This window comes from Pygocentrus nattereri, chromosome 3, assembly GCF_015220715.1.
Source record: "Pygocentrus nattereri isolate fPygNat1 chromosome 3, fPygNat1.pri, whole genome shotgun sequence".
Taxonomy (NCBI): Eukaryota; Metazoa; Chordata; class Actinopteri; order Characiformes; family Serrasalmidae; genus Pygocentrus; species Pygocentrus nattereri.
The window spans coordinates 8,110,316-8,136,236 of NC_051213.1; the positions used below are offsets into that span (position 1 = coordinate 8,110,316).

A 25,921-nucleotide genomic window follows, 5' to 3' on the forward strand; every position below is an offset into this window, starting at 1 on the left:
AGATGAAACAGCCTACAGAGACAACAATCTGTCAGAGTGGTGCCATCACAACAATCTCTGTCTCAACATCAGCCAAACAAATGATTGTGGACTACAGGAAACAGCAGATGGGTGGTCACTCTCCCCTGTCCATCAATGGAGCCAAAGTGGAGAGAGTCAGCAGTGTGAAGTTTCTCGGCGTACACCTCACTGATGACCTCACGTGGACCTTCTTCCTGTGTAGGCTCAGGAGGTTTGGTGTGCCTCCTCAGATCGTCACCAACTTCTACAGGTGCACCATAGAGAGAATCCTTGCGGGCTGCATCACTGTCTGGTACAGCAGCTGCACTGCTTGCAACCACAAGGCCCTTAGAGGAGCAGTGAGGATGGCAGAAGCCATCATAGGCAACAAACTACCAGCATTACAGGACATACACCAGTCCCGCTGCCTAGGGAAGATCAAAAATATCCGATCAGACAGAAGCCACCCAGCACACGGCCTGTTCACCATCCTGCCATCAGGCAGGAGATTCCGCAGCATCCAGGCTAGTACAACCCGGTTAATGAACAGTTTCTACCCACAGGCTTTCAGGCTTTTGAACAAGCTGTGAAGCTGTGGGTCCGTCCCCAACTACCATTTCACTCAGTCACTCTGTCAGCATTATTATTATATCATATCTGCTATGGACAATAACACCTTAACACTAAGCCACTTTAAAGAACAACAACACAATCACTTAACTCACTTTAAAATGTGTACTGTCTCTATGTCTTGTGTATATTGTCTCTATACTTTTGTATATTTCACTATATTTTGCGTATATTTTCTCTAGACCTTGTATATATGTAATATATTTCAATTATATATATATATATATATATATATATATATATATATATATACATACATATACATATATATATATTCCCCGGCCGGGCGACCAGGGTCCTCTCTGTGTGGAGTTTGCATGTTCTCCCCGTGTCTGCGTGGGTTTCCTCCGGGTTCTCCGGTTTCCTCCCACAGTCCAAAGACATGCAGTCAGGCCGATTGGACATGCTACATTGCCCCTAGGTGTGAGTGTGTGAGTGACTGTCTGTGTCTGTCTGTCTGCCCTGCGATGGACTGGCGACCTGTCCAGGGTGTATCCTGCCTTCCGCCCGAAGACTGCTGGGATAGGCTCCAGCACCCCCCCGCGACCCTGACGGAGAAGCAGCTTAGAAAATGGATGGATGGATGGATGGATGGATGGATGGATGGATTTTCTATAGAGTGATTACCTGAGCCTCACCACAAGCATTTCAAAGCATAAATGTCTTGACATGTTGTGCAAATGACAAATAAACTTGAAACTTGAACTTGAAGGAGTACGGGGGTCTGGGAAATTGCAAACAGAGGTTAAACATCGTGATGGCTGTCCGGAGTTATTACAGAACATTCAGCGCCTCTTTCAAGTGAATCTCCCTGTAAATCACATATAGTGAATGATAATGAACATATAATGAATTATGAACGAATAGATGTTTTCCACTTTCTTTTTTAAATTTTTATATATTGAGAAAATGTAATCTGGTCTCAGTCTCAGCCATTCCTGGTCTCGGTCTTGACTCGGCCTCGATGTGTCCAGGTCTCAATCTTGACTTGGACTCACATCAAGTGGTCCTGACAACAACACTAGGTACCACCACAGTGTCAGTTTAGTACCTTTTTCTGAGAGGCAGAGATATCTGAGCTCAGTCGACGCTTTGGTGGAGGCCTTTCACAAGGCCCTGCATGTCCTGACAAAGAATGCAAGCCTGGAAGAGTTATGCAAACCACGCTTTTATCTCCAGTCTATGCGTCGGGTGTTGTGCAATTTTCTGGCTCTGGGCTAGACATTTCACAGCATATGTGCTGAGGAACAAACTCTGTGCAGCTTTGCAGCTCAGATATCTGTAACAATCAGCCAGGACTGAGGAACCAAGGACAGGTAGAGCAGCTATGTGAAAAAAAGAGCCTGTTTCAAAAGTCCACTTAGAAATGAACTAGACTCTTCATCATGATGTTATATAATACATTTACCCTTACATTGTTGTTTGAATGCAGTCACATAACTACATAAAGACTTGCATAGCCAGATTTGTCATTACACGTACAGTCAATTTACATTCTGTATCAACAGGTTTGATTCTGCACTTCTGACTTTAAGACCTTTTCTGACAGTAAATGACATCTGCTATGGCATGTTTATGTCCATGTTATGGTTCAAGTAATGTGTTTCTCTTTTTGATTGACAACAAAACATACAGTGTCAGAGACCAAATAAACACTATTTGAATAACTCAGCCACAGTTGGAAGCAATTACGACCAACTATTAGACGTCTAGGCTCTTTGTTATTATGCTATCTATCAAATTGCACTTACATGGTTATTTGAATGTGATCATATAAACACATAGTTCACTGTGTAGCTAGATGTCATTACACTTACAGTGTGCATTCATTTGATTCTGCACTCCTGACTTTCCTCTGTTTGGTTTGATGCCCCAAAAGTGACAAAAACATTGCCAAAATGTTTCTACAAAACCAGACTAATCAGCATGTTAATACAAGAATACTCTTATAAAGGGTTTACGGATGGTTCAGCGTTATTAATGGATATTCACTGCATCCAAAAATGTAATGAGCTGTTATAACACACACATAAAACAAAAACTGGTTGCTTGCCAAAAAGTGAGCCCTACTCTATCATCTGTCAGATCAGATCTTGCTGGTTCCTTATCTTACTTTGTCAACATTAAACCTGTCAGCTTCATCACATCTTCATTTACATCAACTATTACAGCTCACTATTAGTCTTTTTATTTGTGCATTATAACTGCTTATTACTTTGCTTAAGTGACCTAATGGATAAGCATGAATACATTTTTATTTTAACCCTTTCAGGTTTATTTTACTTTAAACCTGTAGAAAATCCTATTATAATAAAATATCTCCACTTCTACTTATAAATACAAATTTGGTCTGGAAATAAAGTTCGGAATCGGCACTTTCAAACAGAATTTGATTCTTTTACTGATCTTTGAGTGAGAAACAATTAAACAGCATCTAAAATGAGGCGTAAACAGTTTGAACATGCTTATATTCAGAGGCTGCAACATGCGTTAACCTGCGTTAGTCTTTAGGACTGATGAGTAAGATTGCGTACGACAGTCATTGTTTATGTTTTTAGCGTTTCTTCTTTGGTCTTTTTGCTGTTTGATCGTTCATATCATTCCTCCATGCTGCCTCTCCTCATATGTGTCTCACATTTGTTTGTGCAATATTAAGTGTATGGATGATATCACATGCTTGGTCTCTTGCTTGTTGCAGATGGACGACATTGACGCCATGTTTACTGACATGCTGGAGGAGATGGATCTCCTCACACAGGTAAGGCGATTCAATCTCATCCAATTTACGCGTCTCTAAGCCTCTGTTGTGTCTATAGTATGAGGTAATGAGTTATGAGTTAACATGTTAAAAGTCACAGTCTTCCAGAGAGTTATTTTCTCTTTCCATTGTGCCACTGAGACCAATCCTAGACGAATGAACAAATCGAAGTCTTCTTTTCCAGCTTATATCCACCCACACACACTCTACGGAGCCATATGTCCATGAGACTTATTCACCCTTTCCCGCCGCTGCCTTTGTTTCTTTGTGTATCTGTTGCTCCATAATTCAAATTTGGAAGGTTGACTTTCAAGCTGCAACCAGGCAGCCTCTCTGAATTCCAGCCCAACTTTCTTTGTCATTCTTTTGTTCTCCTTTCCTGGAATAGTTATATAAAGTTTTCCCGTTACCCCAAATACAGTCAGTCAATCAAGACTTGAAACTGCCAAAAAAGTCAGGCTGCTATTCTTGTTTTACCCATTTCCATTAACTGCAAGCAATACAGTGTCAGAAATCACATTAGAAAGTCTATTTGATTACTGAACAACTCTTAAACAAGTGTGTCATGAGGCATGTACTTTAAACCATAAGCTTCATAAGCTTCCATTACTTTCACTACTTGCTAGCTATATGTGCCTGGTAGCTCCAGGGCAAAACTGAAGAAGTAACATCAGACAACAATCATGTCTTAGTTGATTGACTACATTATTAAAATTAGATTGCTTTGCATATGCATACAGGTTTAGGTTCTACATATAAGTCTATGTCATTTACACCTACACAGTTAAGGTACTGTTTTATGTATATATATATATATATATATATATATATATATAAATGTAATTTAGAAACATTTTTACAAGGTGTTTACTTTTTACCTTTAAAAATATAAAATATTTAATTTACTTTGGTGTACTTGTTTATTTGTATTACATTAATGAAAAATATATGAATCATAACAACAATTTCTTTGTTGTTCTACAAAGTACTTAACATCCTGCAAGCTAGTTAGAACAGTGCAAATAAATAGTTATTCTAATATTTGTGTTTTTCCTAATGAATGGGCACGTAATGACCTGTTAAATACGTTTTAAGCGCAATAATGAATAGACAAGTTTTACCACTGTGTCCACTTCAAAGTGCTTTGTCCTAAAATGCTCTCAACTCTCTGATCATATTCAAACATCACTGCTTTTGACCTTTATGTGAACTCTGCAGTCTGCAGTGCTCATAAGGAACCCCACTAGATGAAGAATGAGCACAGTATACACAGTGTGTGGTCAATAAAACCAGAAGCTCTGCATGTAGCGGACATCTCATACATTTAATTAAATCAAAAAGGGCTCAATTCAGTCCAGATCCAGCCTGCAGGCATTTGCTCCAACTCTAAAAAGCATCCATTTGTGACAATGAGGTTCTCTGTTACTAAACAGATGAGCTCACTAGTGAGATCAAGTTTTGTTGTGCAGGATGGCGCTGCTGCTGGTGAGGCTCCCTGATGGACTGAATTGAATGACCCTGGATTTGCTCTTTAAGGGCTAGTTCTCCAGACTGGGATTAGGCTTTAAATCTAGACTAAATTTAATTTTGAATGGTGATTCATCACTGGCATAGCTGGCATTAATTCATGTTAGAGAAACAGACCATTACATAACTGTACTGTTTGAAATTTTAGCAAGGTTGTATACTTGTTGCATGTTGAGGAAAAGTATTGAAGTTGGCATTGAGAAATGCTTGGATTAATCCATAGACTCTCCTCTACCACACGGTCAAGGTAGGAGTTCGATGTCAAATTTTAAATGATAAAATCAGAGCACAGGTTATCCAGATTTATATGATCTTTCACACTGAAGGCCTACTAAGAGCACCGTTAGCTTAATATGACCTGAGAAAAGCCTTCCCTTCACAAACGTTTCTAAACCACAAATCAGTACTTCTGGATGACTGAAATCCTTTCTTACCTTTGATTTCTTTGAAATTGCAGCTTTTTGTGAAGCTCGTTCTGCTCGTTAGTTTGTGCTGATGATGCAGTGATTCAGTCACGTGACGTTACTGAGTAGGAGGAGCTCATGAGGGTCAGTTCAGGATGCCGGTTCGTTCACATTAATATCCGATTTAAATCACTTACTTAAATGAGTGTAAAACGGCTTGTAATGTAAACGTAGCCTCAGGCAAATGATACTGATGGTAGAAATGAGCAAAACAACAGAAATAGTTCACAACCTCTGTGTCATCAAGCTATGGATTCAGAACGGACTGAGCGCTCCAGTCAGAATTACCTCTGCTGGCAATGAGCTATTTGTGATTCTCTGTTGTCAGAAGAAAACCTTCTATCTCCATTTTTGATGCTTTTCCGTTTTTGACATAATTTGAAAATATGTGTTACTCTTTACGTTGTGTCTAAATTTCATGACGAATTGACTAAAATAAATGACCCAAAAATACTTGGAAAAATGTCTGGTTCCATTGACTTACATTAAAAGTAAAGTAGGTTTTTCCTTCTCCTGTAAAGTTACCATTTTGGAGATACAAGGTTTTCTTCCAACAGCAGCAATATTAGTTGGTCCTTCCAGAGCATACATACTTTTAAAGATATTTTTCAATCTGAAGGTCTAAAATCATTTCAGGAGGTCAAAAAAGAGTTCACATTACTGGGTTTATACTTTTTTATGTATTTAAGCTTGAGATTCACTTTAAGACCTTACAGATTCTCCTGATCTAATTAAATAGGTCTACGTCCTTTGGTTCAATTCTTCTTCTGCCTTAAAAGACATATTATCTATATGCCACTCCTTAATCAAAAATATTCAAAATTTTCAGCATGTGCAGCACCAAATTTACTGTATAAATTAAAAGTTTGTCAAGTCCTTTATTGTAATTTATGTAACTCAACAGTACTTTGGAATCTACACCGATCAGGCATAACATTATGAGCACCTCCTTGTTTCTACACTCATTGTCCATTTTATCAGCTCCACTTACTGTATAGCTGCTCTTTGTAGTTCTACAGTTACAGACTGTAGTCCATCTGTTTCTCTGATACTTTGTTAGCCCCCTTTTACCCTGTTCTTCAGTGGTCAGGAGCCCCATGGACCCTCACAGAGCAGATACTATTTGGGTGGTGGATCATTCTCAGCACTGCAGTAACACTGACATAGGTGGTGTGTTAGTGTGTGTTGTGCTGGTCTGAGTGGATCAGACACAGCACTGCTGCTGGAGTTTTTAAACACTGTGTCCACTCACTGTCCACTCTATTAGACACTCCTACCTTTTCGGTCCACCTTGTAGATGTGAAGTCAGAGACGACAGCTCATCTGCTGCTGCACAGTTTGTGTTGGTCATCCTTCAGTCCTTCATCAGTGGTCACAGGACGCTGTTGGCTGGATATTTCTGGTTGGTGGACTGTTCTCAGTCCAGCGGTGACACTGAGGTGTTTAAAGACTCCAGCATGTATATGAGTACTTAGTGTTAAAATATCAATCACAACTTTTTTGCTTAATCATTATTGGCCAGAATAAAGAAATATTTAATACTTTGCAAAGGCAGTTTTTGCCCTAAAATAGCTATGTTTTATTTTTTTGTAAAAATAAAGAGAATTAAGTCTGCATAAAACCTGTATGCCAACTTTATATGCCAAAAAATTTTGGACGGGTTTAGCAATCTAACTGAATAGTGATGGCCCACCCACAGCGACAGGCCTGTTCGGAATGCAATTCGGATCACTACGGAAATGTTTATTGATTTGTTTTATCAAAGTCACAATAAAAGGAGAATGAAGACTAAGGTTCGACTCATGTTCCATGTACATAGCAAAATAAGTACAACAGCAGCACTGACAAGTCACATGGTGTTAACAGAGATCATCAGGTTAAAAGGTAGAAATAGTCACTTTAAGCCTCAGCATTGGGGGTTTTAGATACGCATAAGCCTGGTCCTCAAACATCCAGTTCTCTGGCTCTTCCGAGCTTTAAAAATGAATTAGTTAACCAAGACAAGCGCACAGAGCAGCATTTGCAGACCAGGAGGCTAACAAAATTGCTGCTTGTGAATACAGAACTGAAAGTTCTTTGGCTGATACTGATAAAGTAAACATCAGTATGAAAGTATGTAGCTGATATCTGTGAACTAATCTGTTTCTTATTTGCATTTCTTCCAGAGCCTGGAAACTGAAATTACAGAGCCTAAGCCCCCCTCCAACTCTAGCTCTAAGTCCAACTCCATGCAGGACCTCAACTTTTCCATCGGCTTCACAGATCTGAATGGTAAACAGTGCTGGAACATGATTCTACAGTGCAGCGCTTTGTTCCTCCACCAACGCTGTTCCTGCCAGACATTTAACCTGTGCTGGGAGGCCCTGTTCGTCACATGTATCACTTTTCTTAGGAAACATGTCATTAATTAGCCGTAAAATTGCACAAAATGATGATGGAGCACAGGGCAAGTTGCACACATGCATTAGTGTGTTATGTGGGACTGACTGTTCTTCTGGAACATATCTGGCTACTGTGCAGATGCCAGCTAAGGTCAGATAAGCATTGACCTACATGGGTATTTACAGTATGCTAGCTTGTGGGCGCTGATAAAAACAGATATTTGAGTAACGTTTCATTATGGCTGCTTATAGGAGCATTTTGGCCTAAAACAAGAGTTTAATATGTTATTTGTCATGTTGTGTAGAGCTTCCTCAGTTTGAATGAGTTCTGATATATTCATTTGACAGTGTTCTTTCACTACAATACCCAGCATGCATTAAACAAATATATCATACAGTCACTGGGAATCCCTGTGGTGCCAACCAATCCGGACTGCTTTTTACCATTTTCCCAGAAGAAATATATTGAGAAAGTGGTGAATGGCAATTGGAAAGGATGACGGGAAGAGTACACAATAAGTAAAAGAGCAACATTAATCTCATAACAGCAGCCTAAACATCCCTGCGCAATAATCGCTCATAGCTCATAATCACAAATCATAATGTATTATTATAATTAGTCATAATGTGTAAAAATAATCAAATAATTGTTCATATATATATATATATATGTGTGTGTGTGTGTGTGTGTGTGTGTGTGTGTGTGTGTGTGTGTGTGTGTGTGTGTGTGTGTGTGTGTCAACGCCTGGTTTCAAACCTTACTTTCTGAGCTCACTGTAATTAAAAACCCTTCTTTTGGCTTCTTCCTCTTCTCAGCATCCCTAAATGAACTGGAGGACAACGACCTGGACGCTTTAATGGCCGATCTGGTGGCTGACCTGAGCGCCACAGAAGAAAAGTTTGCAGCAGAGAGAGGGAGTGTAAAGCCTCAGCCGCCCCCAGCTGTAACAGTTCCAGCAGCTCACTTTGCCCCTGCTGCCCCCTTAGCCCCTCCTACTCATGTCCCACATTCTGCCCCTGGTGCTCCACCACCTTCAAAGCCTAAGAACGAACTACCCCCTTGCCCTGCTAGTAACGCCCCTAATCTCACTTCAAACACTTCAGTACCACCCCCGCCTGCAGTGAGCTCCAAAGCATCTGCGGTAAGTACCATTCTGAGTCACTTTTACATTTAGACATGCTTGCACCACATAACACCTCCTCCACAGGTCACAGTTTATCAGAGTGACAGATACAGGGCTGGTGCGATCACAGCAGGACATGACCAGAGTGAAAAGTTTATTACAGTTCCCTCAGTTTTACGCTATGCTGAATAGCAGTGGTGTAGGTTTCATTTCAGCTTTTTTTTTGTTTTTTTGGAGGGTGGATTGAGGGTCTACTCTACTCATACCACCTGATGGTAAATGTTGATGTTAAAAAGGACCAGTCACCCTGACAAATAGTCTTCATTCCTTTTTCTAGCCCTCTAAATAAACACGCAAACCAAAAGTCATAACTTTTTACAGTGGTTCCAGAGTCCCAGTGGGTGCTTTACACTCAAACTTCAGTCTGTGATGTCATATGTGCTGCTATCTCAGCACTTACTGCCTTCTTACAATCAAGTATTTCATATTTCACCAACACAAACTCTAAAAATGTAAATGCGTTGCTGGACTCTGTCATATGAAAAAATAAATAGTCTTCTCTATCATCATGCTATGGTTCATTCTGGATTCCTGGTTGAATAAATTAATTCTGCCTAAATGTTTGAAGAAGAAGAAATGTACAGACTGTGCATGTCATACTCCATTTGAAATATATTCAGTTTGAAATACGCCCAAGACATCACTGGCATGTTTTCTCCTTAGTTTTGTTCACTAAAATGGCTTTTACTGTACAAAAATAAATAATAAAAAAATATTTTTTTCAAACCTCTGGCTTGGTGCAGCACCTTCTGACACTAAAAATAGCCAAATGTGATTGTTCGGTAACACTTTAATTGGAGTGGTTCATTGTAGATGATTAATTAACAGAGTATCAGTAACACATCAACAGCATATCAGTGAAGTAGCAGTAGTGGAGCATCTGAATACAGTGAAGCAAATATCTTGTGGATGTTCTGGTGATACATTACTTCCATTAAGTTGATGTGTTGTTAATGTGTTACTTCCTTTACACAAAACCTAACCTTACCAACCTTACCCGACACCTGACCCTCACCCTGGCCCTAATCCTCACCCTGACTTTAACCTCAACCCAAACCATAATCCTAATCCTCACCCTGGCCCTAATCCTAACCCTCACTTTAACCTCAACCCAAACCCTAATCCTAACCCTCACCCTGGCCCTAATCCTAACCCTAACCTTAACCTAAACCCAAAACCTAATCCTAACCCTCACCCTGGCCCTAATCCGAACCCTGACTTTAACCTCAACCCAAAGCATAATCCTAATCCTCACCCTGGCCCTAATCCTAACCCTCACTTTAACCTTAACCCAAACCCTAATCCTAACCCTCACCCTGGCCCTAATCCTAACCCTCACTTTAACCTCAACCCAAACCCTAATCCTAACCCTCACCCTGGCACTAATCCTAACCCTGACCTTAACCTAAACCCAAAACCTAATCCTGACCCTCACCCTGGCCCTAATCCTAACCCTGACCTTAACCTCAATCCAAAACCTAATCCTAACCCTGGGCCTAATACTAACCCTAACCTTAGCCTCAACCCAAAACCTAACCCTCACCCTGGGCCTAATACTAACCCTAACCTTAACCTCAACCTCAACCCAAAACCTAACCCTCACCCTGGGCCTAATCCTAACCCTGACCTTAACCTCAACCCAAAACCAATCCGTTACCCTGGGCCTAATCCTCACCCTGACCTTAACCTCAACCCAAAACCTAACCCTGGCCCTGGGCCTAATCCTAACGCTGACCTTAACCTCAACCCAAAACCTATCCCTCACCCTGGGCCTAATCCCAACCCTGACCTTAACCTCAACCCAAAACCTATCCCTCAACCTGGGCCTAATCCTCACCCTAACCTTAACCTTAACCAAAACCTTACCCTCACCCTGGGCCTAATCCTAACCCTGACCTTAACCTCAACCCAAAACCTAACCCTGGCCCTGGGCCTAATCCTAACCCTGACCTTAACCTCAACCCAAAACCTATCCCTCACCCTGGGCCTAATCCTAACCCTAACCTTAACCTTAACCCAAAACCTTACCCTCAACCTGGGCCTAATCCTAACCCTGACCTTAACCTCAACCCAAAACCTAACCCTGGCCCTGGGCCTAATCCTAACCCTGACCTTAACCTAAACCCAAAACCTAACCCTCACCCTGGGCCTAATCCTAACCCTAACCTTAACCTTAACCCAAAACCTTACCCTCACCCTGGGCCTAATCCTAACCCTGACCTTAACCTCAACCTAAAACCTAACCCTGGCCCTGGGCCTAATCCTAACCCTGACCTTAACCTCAACCCAAAACCTATCCCTCACCCTGGGCCTCATCCTAACCCTGACCTTAACCTCAACCCAAAACCTGTCCCTCACCCTGGGCCTAATCCTCACCCTGACCTTAACCTCAACCCAAAACCTAATCCTAGCCCTCATATGTTTTTGACATATTACTGAGAGTCTGTTGAGTGTTTGTTTAATCTAAACAGGACCACTCAAGATAAAGTGCCACTGATTGTTACTCTATGGTAACAATGGTTATTTAATATGGAAAAATATTCTTAATTTAGAAGACGTCACAAGAGCTATTCACACTTATGGTGTAGGATCACATCAGTGTTGTAGCTGGTTTCTTTATAAACTTAAACACTCGCTGACCAGCAAGCAAATGAAACCATGACAACCAATCATATTCCACTGTATTCAGCTCCAAAGAAAATGTGACCATTATGAGAGGCATCTGGCTCAAGGCTTCTACCACAGTAATGAAAACCAAATAAACTGAATGCTAGTCTACAAATTCCTTGTCATTCATTCTGGTTCAATATTTTGAGTCTGAGTCCGGACTTACTTCTGCAGCAGTCTTCCTCTATCTATAATGAATGCTGGACAGTACTTCTCCAACTTCCTCTATCGATCATCAGATATAATCTTCAGTATTATCATATTTTCACTTCCTAGCATGTGTGACTTGACAGTGACCTTTGATGTCCTCAGGAGGATGTAGAGGCCCAGATGAAAGCAGACAAGATTAAACTCGCCCTGGAAAAGCTGAAAGAAGCCAAAGTGAAGAAGGTGAGAAATGAGTGTCTTTAAAGTTCTTGAAAGAACACTTTATATAAATTGCTAAACACTGTTGATTAGGGTTTCCAGCTCTTATGCCTTTGACTGAGACACAAATCCTTGAGTCTTTTCTCAAGCTCCCATGCTTGGAAAGAAATATCAGGGTGGAGAGTGGCTGATTAACCTACTTGCTCAGAAAAAAAGACTATTTTTGGTTTTTCTGCCATCTAAAAAACTCACTCCAGTCATCTCTTCACAGTTATCATTATAAATGAAAGTATAGAGGGCCAGTATGTGACTGTAACTGTCAAAATCTGAATCAATTATTGACCAAGTACACTGCATCTGTAATAAATTTGTATTGGTGAACTCCATAGTTATATGGGAATCACACAATACCAATAAATACAAATAGGAATGAAACAAAACCAATAAATACAATGTATAGCCACAAACAATCATTAATGCAGTATGTACACTAAGAGTACAGGGTATTCAGAGTGACACAGACCAGGTGGGACTGCAACAGGCACATGTAGGGGCAGTCGTGGACTGGAGGTTAGGGAACTGGCCCTGTGACCGGAAGGTTGCTGGTCCAATCCCCAGGGCTGACAGCATGTGACTGTCCTTGAGCAAGACACCTAACCCCCAATTGCTCCCCGGGCACCGTGGATAGGGCAAGTGTGCTCACTGCCCCCTAGTGTGTGTGTCTATTCACTGGTGTGTATGTGGTGTTTCACTTCACGGATGGGTTAAATGCGGAGGTGGAATTTCCCCGGTTGTTTCCCCGATTAATAAAGTATCACTTAACTTTTCCCCATTGTTAGCCGCTTTAGCATTTCAATCTCTCAAATCAAGAGAAACTAAACTTCCCCGGAATGATACACGGTTTACTAAGTCATGCTGTTGCTACACAGTATGGACCATGAATGAAAGCAGATATTTGGTGCAGATACATTAATGAAATCATGCTAACTCTGTCCCCACTAGCTTCCCATTCATTTTTAGCTGCTTTACCATGAAACTGTGTTTTAATGAAGATTAAGAGACCCTTATTAGTCCCACAACAGGGAAATTTCACCTCCGCATTTAACCCATCCGTGAAGTGAAACACCACATACACTCTACTGAGCACACACACACTAGGGGGCAGTGAGCACACTTGCCCGGAGCGGTGGGCAGCCCAGTCCGCAGTGCCCAAGGAGCAGTTGGGGGTTAGGTGTCTTGCTCAAGGACACCTCAGTCATGGACTGTCGGCTCTGGGGAACGAACCAGCGACCTTCTGATCACGAGGCTGGTTCCCTAACCTCCAGCCCATGACTGCCCCCAATGGTATGAATCACAGATATGCCATAGAAATCAGAAAGACTGTAAGCATGTAACCTTCCAAGAGTGATTCCTGCTTTACTAGGTCAATGCTGCAGCTCCACAGTAATGTAAGCAGACATGCTAATGCAATAATGCTAACTTGTCCCTGCTAGCTTCTATTCACTGTTAGCGTTTTTTCCATGTCTTTTTCCATGTCGTTTACACCACAAAGGAATTATTTATTTATTTATTGCATGTATCCTTCCCAGAAGGATTCATGTTTTTTAGCTTATGCTGTTACTGACTGAATCCTTTTTGTTTCATTGTTCTACACTCTTAAAAAAGACGGTTCTTCAAGGGGTCATCGGTAAAGAAAATGGTTCGGTCTCACTTTATTTGTATAGTCCCCTATAGATTATCTACAGATGTTCAAATTGTTTACGAACTATCTGTTGAAACTCAGTTGATTCTAAACAGTGGTGGGGTTGGGGTGAGGATTTGGGCCAGGGTGAGGGCTGGATTAAGGCATTGAGTTGAGGTTAAGGTCAGGGTTAGCACTTAGGGTTAGAGCCAGGTTTAGGTCAATGGTGGATTCAGTAGATATTAGTTGCATTTAACTTGAAAGTAAATGAAGTATCTACAAAGTATCTAAAGTGGACTCTGTAGAGAACCATGAACATCCAAAGTCCAAAGTTCCCTTTGTGTGACTGAAAGATTATTTGCATGGTAAAATAGTTCTTTTAGTTTTTAGTTTATTTCTTGCCTCTTGACTCTGGAGTCTGGAGTTCTGTTCTCCGTCAAGCCTCACGCTGTCTAGAGATAGATGGGTGTGTATTCAATCCCTGATCTAGATGGCTTATGAATGGTGAAATACTGTATGAAAGTATCCTTCACCCATTCAAAACTGCGCGGAGAGCTTCTCAATATCAGGGATGTGGAGTGGAGACTGTTGACCTGTGGCCATAGTGCACAATGAGAGAGGAAGAGTGCAGATTATTTTGGGGAAGTTGGAGCTGCCAGAGAGAGGATAAATGCCTATCAGCACTATTATAGACTTTTCAGCACTACTGTGAGTTTACAGTTTCATGAATTCATGGAAATACATTTATACAGATGGACCTTAAAATTGTTTTGCCGTCTGTACACAACATTCAAAATGAGTTTGGTGCTATGGCATTTGGTGTTCCTTCTTTAGTTTAGCATGAAGGCTCATGTAGTTAACTTGTAATGAATATTAATTTAGATTTAAAAATTTAGATTCAATTTCATGCCTAAATTAACTAACTATAACGGTAGCTTTTCTCGTACCTTCACCCATATTTAAAGATAACTGTGTCATATGTTGTCAGAAGCCACATTAGCAATATTACACGAGATTACGTAAGAACTTGACGCAGTTTGTGGTGCATGCCATGACTTAGACATGGTGTTCACACAATGATAACATAAGAACTAGAAGCTTCCTTCACATTTTAGCCACATTAGTCTCGTATTTCCATTGCAAAACGTAAAGAAGCAAATCTCAGACACCAAACATGGCTTAGACTACATTTGGTGCAAGTGGACAACTGTGCTAATTAGATTTTCTGGCCCAACCACAGTTTTAAACTGCAGTAGGAAAACGGTCTGTTTGTCCTTTGTGACACCGAAGAATTTGAAGCTTATCTGATAGTTCAGTAAACAGACACACAGGAAATAGTGTTGAGACCAGCACCAGAGGAACAGCTCAGGTGGTTTTGCGGTGTGGGCTGGCTATTCTCAGAGGTGATGTCAGAGACCTTCTGAAACTAACCAAGGTTAAAGCAGTTTTCAGCAGTAACGGCCCCGCCACTTCTCGAGAATGTTCTCGTCAAGCCCACAGCATGAATGGCATGAATGGCACGTTCTGCCCAGTGAGAGGAACTGAGCTTTTCCTCCAAAGCCCACAGGCGTTTGTTTTTGTGGCCTAACTGTCAGTGCAATTGTCCTGTTTTTTTATAAGAACTCGAAATAGATTTTTAAGCTTATTTTTCAGTTTAATAAACTCTGGGGTTCTCCTTCTGGTTGCCCATTCCCAGGAATATAATATATAATAATATTTGTTTAATAATGTTAATTTTTAGTTATTGAACAGTATGTACAATAAAACTAACCTGTACATGTTCCTTGGAGCTGAGATTAAAAGAAATATGAACGTTCCAGTAAGTTTTTCTCAAATGAAGTCAGATGTTTCTGTTAAAAAGGTGACTGGGAGTAATTTGTGCCAGTACTGATAGACGATATGACCTCTGTCTCTTTGACATGGGTTGACCCATGACTTTTGCTTCTTATTTATATTAAAGGTAATAAATGATTCTAATAAAGGGCCGAACGCTACGCAAACACGACCCTAAATTCATAAGGATCATTTTGCATGTGGGTGATTTATTTGAATATCTTATAAAAAATAAAATAAACAGCAGCTCTGCCCCGGCCACAACCATCTGTGACAGTTCATAGGGAACTACTCCCCACATGCTGGAGTCTGTGGGCCAGCAGTGCTGCAGTGGTTCAGTGTTTATATGAGCAGTGTGTGATGTGAGTGCTGTTTGGTGTGATCAGTTGATAGTGAAGGTGGAGATAAAGGATGGCGGCTCTAAGACGCTGATGGTGGACGAGAGACAGATGGTGAGAGATGTGATTGACAACCTGTTTGAAAAAACACACTGCGATGGAAATGTGGACTGGTGCCTGTGTGAGACCAACCCAGAGCTACAGACAGGTGAGGTGCACACACACACACACACACGCACACACACACACACACACACACTTGATTTATACCTTCTCATTATAAAACTACCCATATGTAGTAATACAATGTTCCTCATGTAGTATCTATGTACAAATAGTGATATGTACTAACAATAATATACCCATATATATATATATATATATATATATATATATATATATTATTAGTACATATCACTATTTGTACATGTATGTGTGTGTGTGTGTGTGTAAGCACTTATAGGCACTTAAGTGTAATAATAATAAAATGCCCCATATGCATTATATATTCCCACTATGCAAAAAAAGAACTTTACAGGAAAAAGCAAAAATAGTCTTTATTTTTATTGTAAATTAACCCCTTAAGTGGCCTGCTCTGCTTGGAAGTCCAAAGTTGTATTACACACTTCTATAACCTAAGAATAGCTTAACCAGTTTGCACTGACGTCCCTGTAATAACGTCCCTGAATAATAAGCCTTCGTATGTAATAAGCCTGGGATTACACACCCCTGAAAGTGTGTAGTAAAACTTGAAGCCCGCCTGTGGGCCCAGACCATTTAGAGGGTTAATTAGACAGCTCTCAGTGTATTAGTATGCCTACCTCATGCCAGGCAATAGCTCCAATAGAGTGAAGGTCATAATCTGTACAAACTACTCAGCATAACTGAGTACCTGAACATTAAGCACTCAGTTCAACCATGTAATCATGGTCCTGACTGGCAGTGTGCTAAAAATAGAAAGGATGATGGACACATCATCCTTTCTTTTCTGTTGTTCTTTGAGAGAAACTGGCCATTTGGCATGTTTTAGGTGTTCGTGACATGGACAGAGCATAGCTCAGCAACCTGAACCTGAATCAGCTATAAGCACCTGCACTGCTATTACAGTGGGTGTCATTTTACTGACTTAACTCCGATTCCTTCTCCATCTGAGCTTTTAGCTTTTTCTGAGGCTCTGACCAGTTTGGCTTAAATACATTAATCAGCAACTCCATCAATTTTTCAAAATTTCTGCATAATTCAGTCATTGAAACGACTGGTTTGAACTGGTTCAAAGTGATGTCACCTGAAACAATTTACTGCAGAGAAACTTTTCAACTCTGATTTCTTTACAGTGGAGGTGATAGGAACCAGGGGCCATGATTGATTACAAAACAAATATAGCCATTCTAATTACTATCCGATAGTCAGTGAAGCTACAAAAGCCTTCTGTGATGACGATGATGGTAAAATAGTGTTAAATCTGAACACACAAGTTTTCTTTTAGGACTATTTTGCCTGAGAACCTCATACATGTATCTCTTCACCATGAATGGATTAAAAAAAACTGTTTTAGACCAAATCCTTTTTAAAACGATTTAAAACGAATACATCATGTAAAATAGAAGTCTGCTCACCAACACTGTAAACAATTCTGACTCAGTAACTTTCTCCAGAACAGACTATTTAACACCAAACCACTCTGAATGCAGAAATTTTGAAAATTGGGGAAGTTAATTAAATTAATTGCTTTGATGTACAGTTTTATGAAAAAAAGGAAAAATACAATTTGGTATGGAACCTTTACACAAATCAGATGGTTTTTACTGTTTAAAATCCTGGGTTTACTCAGTATTATGGTGTGTTATTCTGTAAATTCATGGACTACAATGCAAACTGAGTTATTTTTAGGTTATGAAAGGGGAGTAAACTTCTCTTTTACAAATGCTTATTTAAATTGTTGGCATTTCTCCAAAGAACTCTTTTTTTGCACAAAAACTATATGTCCATACTGGACATTAACAGGAGTATGAAGAGGCCCATAACTGAATAAATAGGTTTAGGAAATATATGTTTTGGTATGGAATAATAGTAACTAATTCATATTTTTTAATCCTGTTCATGGCTGCAGTGGCAATTAAATCAGGCAATTAATTCACGGGATTAATCCGGTGTGACGGCAGGTAACTCACCAAAACATGCTGGACTCTGACTCTCCGTCCCTGATATCGATGCAATGTCATGATGAAGTGTTGCAGCCATAAGGGCGGTGCTGTTGAGTGATCTCTCTAACATGTCTCTCAGTGAAGTGGCCTTGCCCACACACGTCGACAGTGTCTCTTCCTGTGCAGACACATCTTCGCTGCTTTGTTTGCCTGCATGTGTGCACCACACTCACAGCCATATGCTGAAAAAAGTCCGACTGCGTCTGCAAAAACACACAGTTTCTGAAACATCAGCACTGTGAGATCTGCCCCGGCAAACTGTAAGTGTTGTAATTGTGAAATGCAAGCATCAAGAACATCTCAGCCACAAGGTGGTAAACCATGTAACCTCACAGTGGGGGAGTTGAGTGCTGAAGCATGTAGCATGTAAAAATTGTCTATCCTTTGTTGGATCACTCACCACAAAGATCCAAACTGCCCCTGGAAACAATATCAGCTCAACTGTGTGCCAAGAGCTTCATGAAGTGGGTTTTCATGGCTGAGCAGCTGCACACAAGCCTAAGATCATTATGTGCAATGCTAAGCAGCGACGGGACGTATTCTATGAATCACACTTCACTATCAGGCAGTCTGATAAATTAATCTGAGTTTAGAGGATGCCAGGAAAACGACACCTACTGGAATGTATAGTGCCAACAGTAAAGTTTGGTGGAGGAGGGATAATGCTCTGGGACTGTTTTTCAGGGTTTGTTAAAGTTTAAACTTGACAGTTAAAGTTAAAGCTAAAGTGCCAGCATATAAAGACATTTTAGACAATTGTACGCTTTCAACTTAACAGTTTGGGGAAGACCCTTTCCTGTTCCAGCATGACTGAGCCCCTGTGCACAAAGTGAGCTCTATAAAGACATGCTTTGACAAGTTTAGTGTGTTGGAACTCCAGTGGCCTGGGGCCTTAACCCCACTGAACATCTTTGGGATGATCTGGATCTTCAGTTGTGAGACAGACCCTCTTGTTCCAACATCAGTGTCTGACCTCACAAATGCTCTTTTGACTGAATGGGCACAATTTCTCACAGACACACTCCAACATCTTGTGGAAAGCCTTCCCAGAATAGTGAAGGCTGTTAAAGCCACAAATGAGGGAACTCTATATTAATGCTCATTGTTTTGGAATGAGATGTCCAACAAGCTCATATAGGTGTGTGATCAGGGGTCCTGATACATTTGGCCCTATAATGTAGTTTTGGCAAAATGGTGCATCATCTCAGGAAACATGTCCTACAAAAACTTTCTGATACTGTATATGTAGACATAGATTTTTTTAACACCACCCCTTCTTATATCGTTCTACCAGTTTTCTCAGTAACAGTGTAGTCGTTTTATGATGTTATACACAAAATCAACACCAAATCTAAATAGATAACTAAATAAATTTGTGGATTATGCCTTGTCCGTTATGTAATTAGACGTTATTTCAAAGCATTTTGTCACAAATAGTATATCATGACTCTGGAAGCTATGAAGTCCAGCATTAGTTTATTCAGTAGTCCTGTTCAAAGTAAGTAGTTTTTTTTACTAAATTTGACAGCCTTGCATAACTTTGATGTTTAGTCTACTGTTTTGGGGACTGACTGTTGCTAAAAGTACCAAAGGACACATTTACACCACATATCACCAATCAACTCCATCAGCAGAGTTAAACTGGTTAGTTATGTTAAGCAGGACAGCTGTGTTTTACTGGGGTTTAGTAGTTTAAGTAGCATGTTTCCAAATCCAATTGAACTGCATTAAAGGGTTTCACAGAGGTGAACCATTTTGAGTTTTGTGGACTGTGCTGTGCCACCTACCAGTTTCTTCAAAACAGCAGGAGCTGCTCTAAGCACACAGTTACAAAGCTAATTGATGTCAGATGGGGGCGTTGGAGCAGTTCAGTTTGCAGGTTTAAAGGCTTTAGTGTGACTTTCATCTTTGTCAGAAAAGAATCTGATCACATTTTGATGACAAAAATAGCAAACTAAGCAACTTAATTAACATAATTAAGCCATTAAGACAGAAACACAAAGGCTATTAGCTTCAATCACATCTTCATATTAGTCCTCAGAATCTCCTATAATTATTCCCACATTGGAGAAGTCCATGGAAAAAATAACCTCCAAAGTTTATACCCTGTGGACAACATGCTGTTTTCTATGAAAGTGGACAGAGGGAAAAACAATAGTAGCAGCCACCTTGAGGCCTGAATTTTGTCCATACTTTGAAGTTTTTGCACATTGCTAATTGATGTGGTATAAATTTCTAGTGCTGGTTAGTTACATTAGAGCCTGTTAGCCTTACTGCAAAACTAAACAGCTACCAATCACATCTTGGCTGATCAACTATATTTGAAGTAAAAAGGTATCATTTTTAAAGCTCCTATGTTTCACACTGTGCTCTGTCGGGTCAGTGAGGCTGTGTGGTTGTAAGCTAGTTAGAAGGCCGTATCCTACAATGTGAAGTGACCTGAGTTTGACGTCTTCACAGAGCGTGGCTTTGAGGACCATGAGAACCTGGTGGAGCCTCTGTCAGCCTGGACACGAGACAGTGAAAACAAAGTCATTTTTCATGAGAGGAAAGACAAGTACGAAATTTTCAAAAACCCACAGGTAAGTTTCTCTGGATCTTTTCTTTCTTCTTAAATCTTCATTCATATCTTGAAGATACCATAATACTGAGTTAAAGGGAGTTTTGATGAATCATTAGCACAAATGTGCTAAGTATTTTCTCACTTTTCACGCCTTTAATTGCACATTATTTTTCCATATCAACAATGTAGCCTTAGTCATTTACATATGGATCACTACCCTGAAAAAGCAGTGCATTGAATTTACTTAAATGTGTAAGTCCAGTAAAAAAGGAAGCAATGTTTTGACCATGAAAACGAGCAGAGATTTGAGCACAAATGATGAATCAGTCAACCAGCACCTTATTTATCATTTATCATATATATGAAGCATGCACTAATTCAAAATGTTTCAGTAGGGGGACAACAAAATGATAGCATTCAGTGGCTCATGAGCCAATGGCTGAGCTCGTTTGCTCACTGTTAAGATCACAATGACTAGAAAGGACAAAATGTGAAATAAATGAAAACTTTTTTTTTATTAGAATATGATTATATAGTGTGATTTTTTAAAATTCTATTTTTCTGGAATATTGTATTTAAACACTATTATTACATATGAGATCATTTAATATTATGATTATGATTATGTATGAGATATTTCTGCATTTCATGTTTTGTGTTGTTTATTTTATGGCCAATGTCAGTCCTACTAAAAACAACTGTAATATTTCTGTAAATTAAACATTTGTTTATATTAACACGCAAAAAATTGCACTTTTGTACTGGATTGCCATGTGCAGACATTATTAATATTACTCTTATTTGATTAATGATTAAAAGGGATGGATGGGGGCATTCATACTGTGCCGCTTCATACTTGGGCCGAGGGGACAGTCGTGGGCTGGAGGTTAGAGAACTGGCCCTGTGACCGAAAGGTTGTCGGTTTGATCCCCAGTGCTGACGGTCCATGACTGAGCTGTCCTTGAGCAAGACACCTAACCCCCAATTGCTCCCCAATAGGGCTGCCCACTGCTCCGGGCAAGTGTGCTCACTGCCCCTTAGTGTGTGTGTGTATTCACCAGTGTGTATGTGGTGTTTTACTTCACGGATGGGTTAAATGCGGAGGTGGAATTTCCCCATTTGTGAGATTAAAAAAGTATCACTCAACTTTTCTCTTTTGGGTATTATAGATGATAGAGAACAGTTTTGAATAGTTAACCAAAAAAATCAAGTATTTGTTTTTGACTGTTGAACTGTTGTGTTCAAATGTACATGCACATGCATATATTTACTCCAAAGTTGAAACTGATGAACAACAAAACAGTGTGTGCTCATTTTACAATCAGATGTGACCATATGCAACTCTGATGAATAAGTGCCATTATGTTTGATTGTTGCCCAAGAGCGATAAATCTCACAGACTCTAAGCCCTCCCATAACCCGTATACACGAGTCTCACCTCCCTGAAAGAGATCTTAAAGAGAGGCAAATAATATTTAGACATTATATTGACCAAGAGGGCGAAAGAGGCAGGAGCTCCTTGGGTTTATCTGTGCATGTGCCTGTGTACATCATCTCCATCTGCATAAAATCTGTTTTGTTTTTCAGTTGACTTCCATCACTTACATATGGTTGATGCATTTTATTCATGTGAACATATTGTACAAATTTGATTCAAGCCAATTCAACACGTCCGTTTTTTTTAGTGTAAACTTGTATACACAAATATCACTTCTTTCTAAAGGCCCCCTCTTGGTCACAGTTGACTCATAGTTTCAATTAATATAATAAAATACATTATTTTTCCTGTAACTCTGTTAACTAGGCTAACAAGGGGATTGTTCACGCTCTGTGTGTAGAATGTTGTGACTTTGTATTGAGCTGCTAGTGAGCAATGGGGGTGAACAGGGAGGGGGAAGAGCCCTGCTGTATAGACAAGTAACACCTCTCCACAAAGATAGTCATGTCAAGATAAAACAGACATCACAACTGCAGCTTTTTAATATAAAATAATTGTGTAAAACTGATGCAAAACTCAAGGAAAACCCTTATATATGTTGTCTTGTTAGCTCACTTACAAAGAGAAACATCCAGTTTTCTTCTGATATTGTACTACTGTTGAAAGGGTTAACTTCCACCAAGTGGGTGATATTTTTCTTCTTAATGTAATATTGTTTTTTTTATTATTATTTGTGGTTCTCATTATCTTCAGCTGACTTCTTGTCTCTTAAAACATACCACTCGCTGCACAGAGAGATTCCATTTTTCTTGGCGCCTCCTTCTGTTTTTCCACAGTTATCTTTCCATTATTCTTGCCCTCTGCCATGTGGTCGACGCCTTTGTTTTTCAATAATTATGAAGCTCTCGGATAAAGGCTGCGGCCCATATGTCCGCCTTGCGAAGGCTGGAAAACAAAGGATGCAGCAGGCATGGCCGTCTTGGTGTGTTTATTATCATAACATAGTGCGTCGTAATCTTTGATTATTAATTTTTCATGCCTGTCAGTGGCTGCAGACCTGCGTGTAAAAGGGAGTGGATGGAAAAAGTGATGGAGTGTTCAATCTCCATCCAAGTGGCCGGTACTAAACATTGTAATCCTGACTGCCTCGATAAGACTGGGATGAATTATTATAGTAACAATGATTGAAGTGACTGAATGGTTATCAGTGTCATGATACCAGTGCACAGACTTCAGTACCAATACCAAAACAATACCATGGCAGAAAATTAAAAACACCTGTCATAGTCTGAACACTCAGACACAAGTCTGCTATTACTACTATCACTGTGTAACAAATACAGCCACGAGAAAACAGCCTATGTTGTCTGTTGTTTGTTGGCTAAATAACGGATGAGACGTGTATTTATTTGGATTTTGAAACTGTAATTGAAAATTAACAAGTTTATTCCACACGGCCATAATGCAGTCTATAAATCTACACATAGCCTCATAGCCTACATACTTAACTGAATTTATGACATTTTAAGTTAAGTGATACTTTATTAATCCCACAAACGGGGATTAAACCCATCCGTGAAGTGAAACACCACATACACACTAGTGAATACATATGCACTAGGGGTAGTGAGCACACTTGCCCAGAGCGGTGGGCAACCCTATCCACAGCGCCCGGGGAGCAATTGGGGTTAGACGTCTTGCTCAAGGACACCTGAGTCATGTGCTGTCAGCTCTGGGGATCGAACCGGCAACCTTCTGGTCACAGGGCCAGTTCCCTAACCTCCAGCCCACAACTGCCCCCAAGTGTTTACAAAACACTTTCTCTTTGCAGAACTTCTACATGTGGAAGAAGGATAAGAAGTCACTTAAGGACATGAAAGACAAAGAAAAGGAGCTACTTCTGGAGGTGTGTGGGCTTTATTTCATTCTTTTCATACAATGGCTGTTAGCATTAAATAAACCCTATAGTGGTACTGCGTCTACACAAATTCTATTAAATCCATGTTCATGTTAGTTATTATTGAAATTTAGTGGGGAATCTTTTCTAAAGTGTGAAATTGCTGAAAATGCAAGCTTTTAGTCCATGATGTAACTGTGCAAAACAAAACTAAGGGAAAGCTTTTTGTGGGAAAAGCGGAAAGTGGGAAGTTTCCAAGTTATATCAAGTGGAAGCTTAAAGGTGAAGATATAATCAAGATTGGTTTGGTGTCCAAAATTAGCTTCCTTTTTTTAGTGCTGGAGCGTGAGTCTAATATGGCAGACAAATACTAGCAGTCAATAGTCGCCCAAATCTTTTTCATTAAAACATCCTGGGACTCCTGAATGGCACACTGTCTAAGCACTGATCCTCTTCATCAGGAGATTGAGAGTTCGATAACTGGCAGCCGCGAAAGCCAAAAGAGCACGTTTCTCTGGGTGGGTAGGACCCCATCTCCCCCTCATCACTTAGTGTGATGCTAGCCAGTGCAGGTGTCTGTTATCAAATGTAACAGAACAGGCAGTTGGCGCTCTCCTCCGAGTGCGTTCAGCTGTCCAGTGACATGTTCCTGGTGGTACCTAACTGAAAACCACGAGAAAAAAAAACCCCTCAAACTTCTTCCAACCTGCTGAAACCACATCATCTTCATTAAGACTGCACAGACTTGTCCCCGTGGCTTAAGATACAGTACGACTTACTGCCCAAACTGGCTGATCACAGTGCTCAGCTACACAATGAAGTTTTGTTCATTTCTATAGCGCCCAGTAAGTCTCAATGTACTTTAAACCAAACGGACAAGTCTGCACATCTTACTGAAGACCTGGACGCGGGTTGCGAGAAGTTTTCGGGGTGTATTTATGAAGTATACTTGTGTGATGATTGACTTCTTGTAATTCTTAGCAACATTATCCTTGTAGCTCCAGCACTAAACTAAAGAAGCAGAATTTGTTTATGAGTCTTGGAGTAAGTGGAAACTTCATTTACTAAAAGTTTTGCCAAACCACGCAAAAATGTACCCACTGCTAAGTCTCAACATGTTGGTGTTGTAAGGAAGGCTAATGGCTGAAGAATATTGTTGTCACAGCTACTCATAAGTCATGAGGAAGTAAACAGTAATATAAGGGGACCAATAAAGAGGTTAGGGGAATCGGTGACCATGACTACCTGCTCTGATTGCGCTGCCAGTTGCTTTGCTACTGGTTTCCGTATAGCTTATTTGAAAATGCTTTCAGATTGTGATTTGGTTGAAATTGGTTGCCCAAACATCCGTTTTCACCAAATCAGTGAAATAGACAGTAATAATAAATGGTTTATGTCTTCTGTGGCGTGTAGGAGCATTTCTGCGGGACCTCTGTAATCGTTCCTGACCTAGAGGGGGTGCTGTATCTGAAGGAGGAGGGGAAGAAATCCTGGAAACAACGCTATTTCCTGCTGAGGGCTTCTGGAATGTATTACATACCCAAAGGGAAGACCAAGGTCAGCGTGCCAGAGTGAACAGTGAACATGTACAACACATAAAACTCTCTCTCTCGCTTTGGCCTAAACGCCAACACGAACCCCACTCTCTGTTCAGTTTAGCATACGGTGGCTATGTTTACAAGCAAAGATTTTTGCCAATCCGATTGCAGATCTAGATAAATTACAGATTTAGACTGAGGTGTTTATATGCACACTCTATTCAACAATGCGACGGAAAATGAAGTGCATGCGTGGAGTAGCGCTTAGAGTAAACGTTACCATGACAACAAACATCACGTGAGGTCCAGGCAGTGTGAGATGAGTTTCCAGTTGGTGCGCTTGTGTTTTTACTTGCTTTACACTGATGTCAGACTCAGGAAAACGTACTAAGCAGCGAGAGGAAGATGTTGCGATCCGAGACACATAAGCTGGACGTCCGTCCCACTGCCGT

The 25,921-nt window shown here is 40.3% G+C and overlaps 1 protein-coding gene across 1 annotated transcript in view; it reads left to right on the forward strand.

The window, feature by feature from the left end:
• The window catches only part of LOC108431948 (amyloid beta (A4) precursor protein-binding, family B, member 1 interacting protein), a 52,387-nt gene that overhangs the window by 16,508 nt on the left and 9,958 nt on the right, over positions 1-25,921 (forward strand). The window contains exons 2-9 of the mRNA XM_017705448.2: positions 3,329-3,388; positions 7,545-7,650; positions 8,577-8,902; positions 11,924-12,001; positions 15,878-16,037; positions 20,494-20,615; positions 23,866-23,940; positions 25,345-25,488. Of these exons, the coding sequence (XP_017560937.2) occupies positions 3,329-3,388; positions 7,545-7,650; positions 8,577-8,902; positions 11,924-12,001; positions 15,878-16,037; positions 20,494-20,615; positions 23,866-23,940; positions 25,345-25,488 (1,071 nt within the window). The remainder of the gene's footprint in view (positions 1-3,328; positions 3,389-7,544; positions 7,651-8,576; positions 8,903-11,923; positions 12,002-15,877; positions 16,038-20,493; positions 20,616-23,865; positions 23,941-25,344; positions 25,489-25,921) is intronic.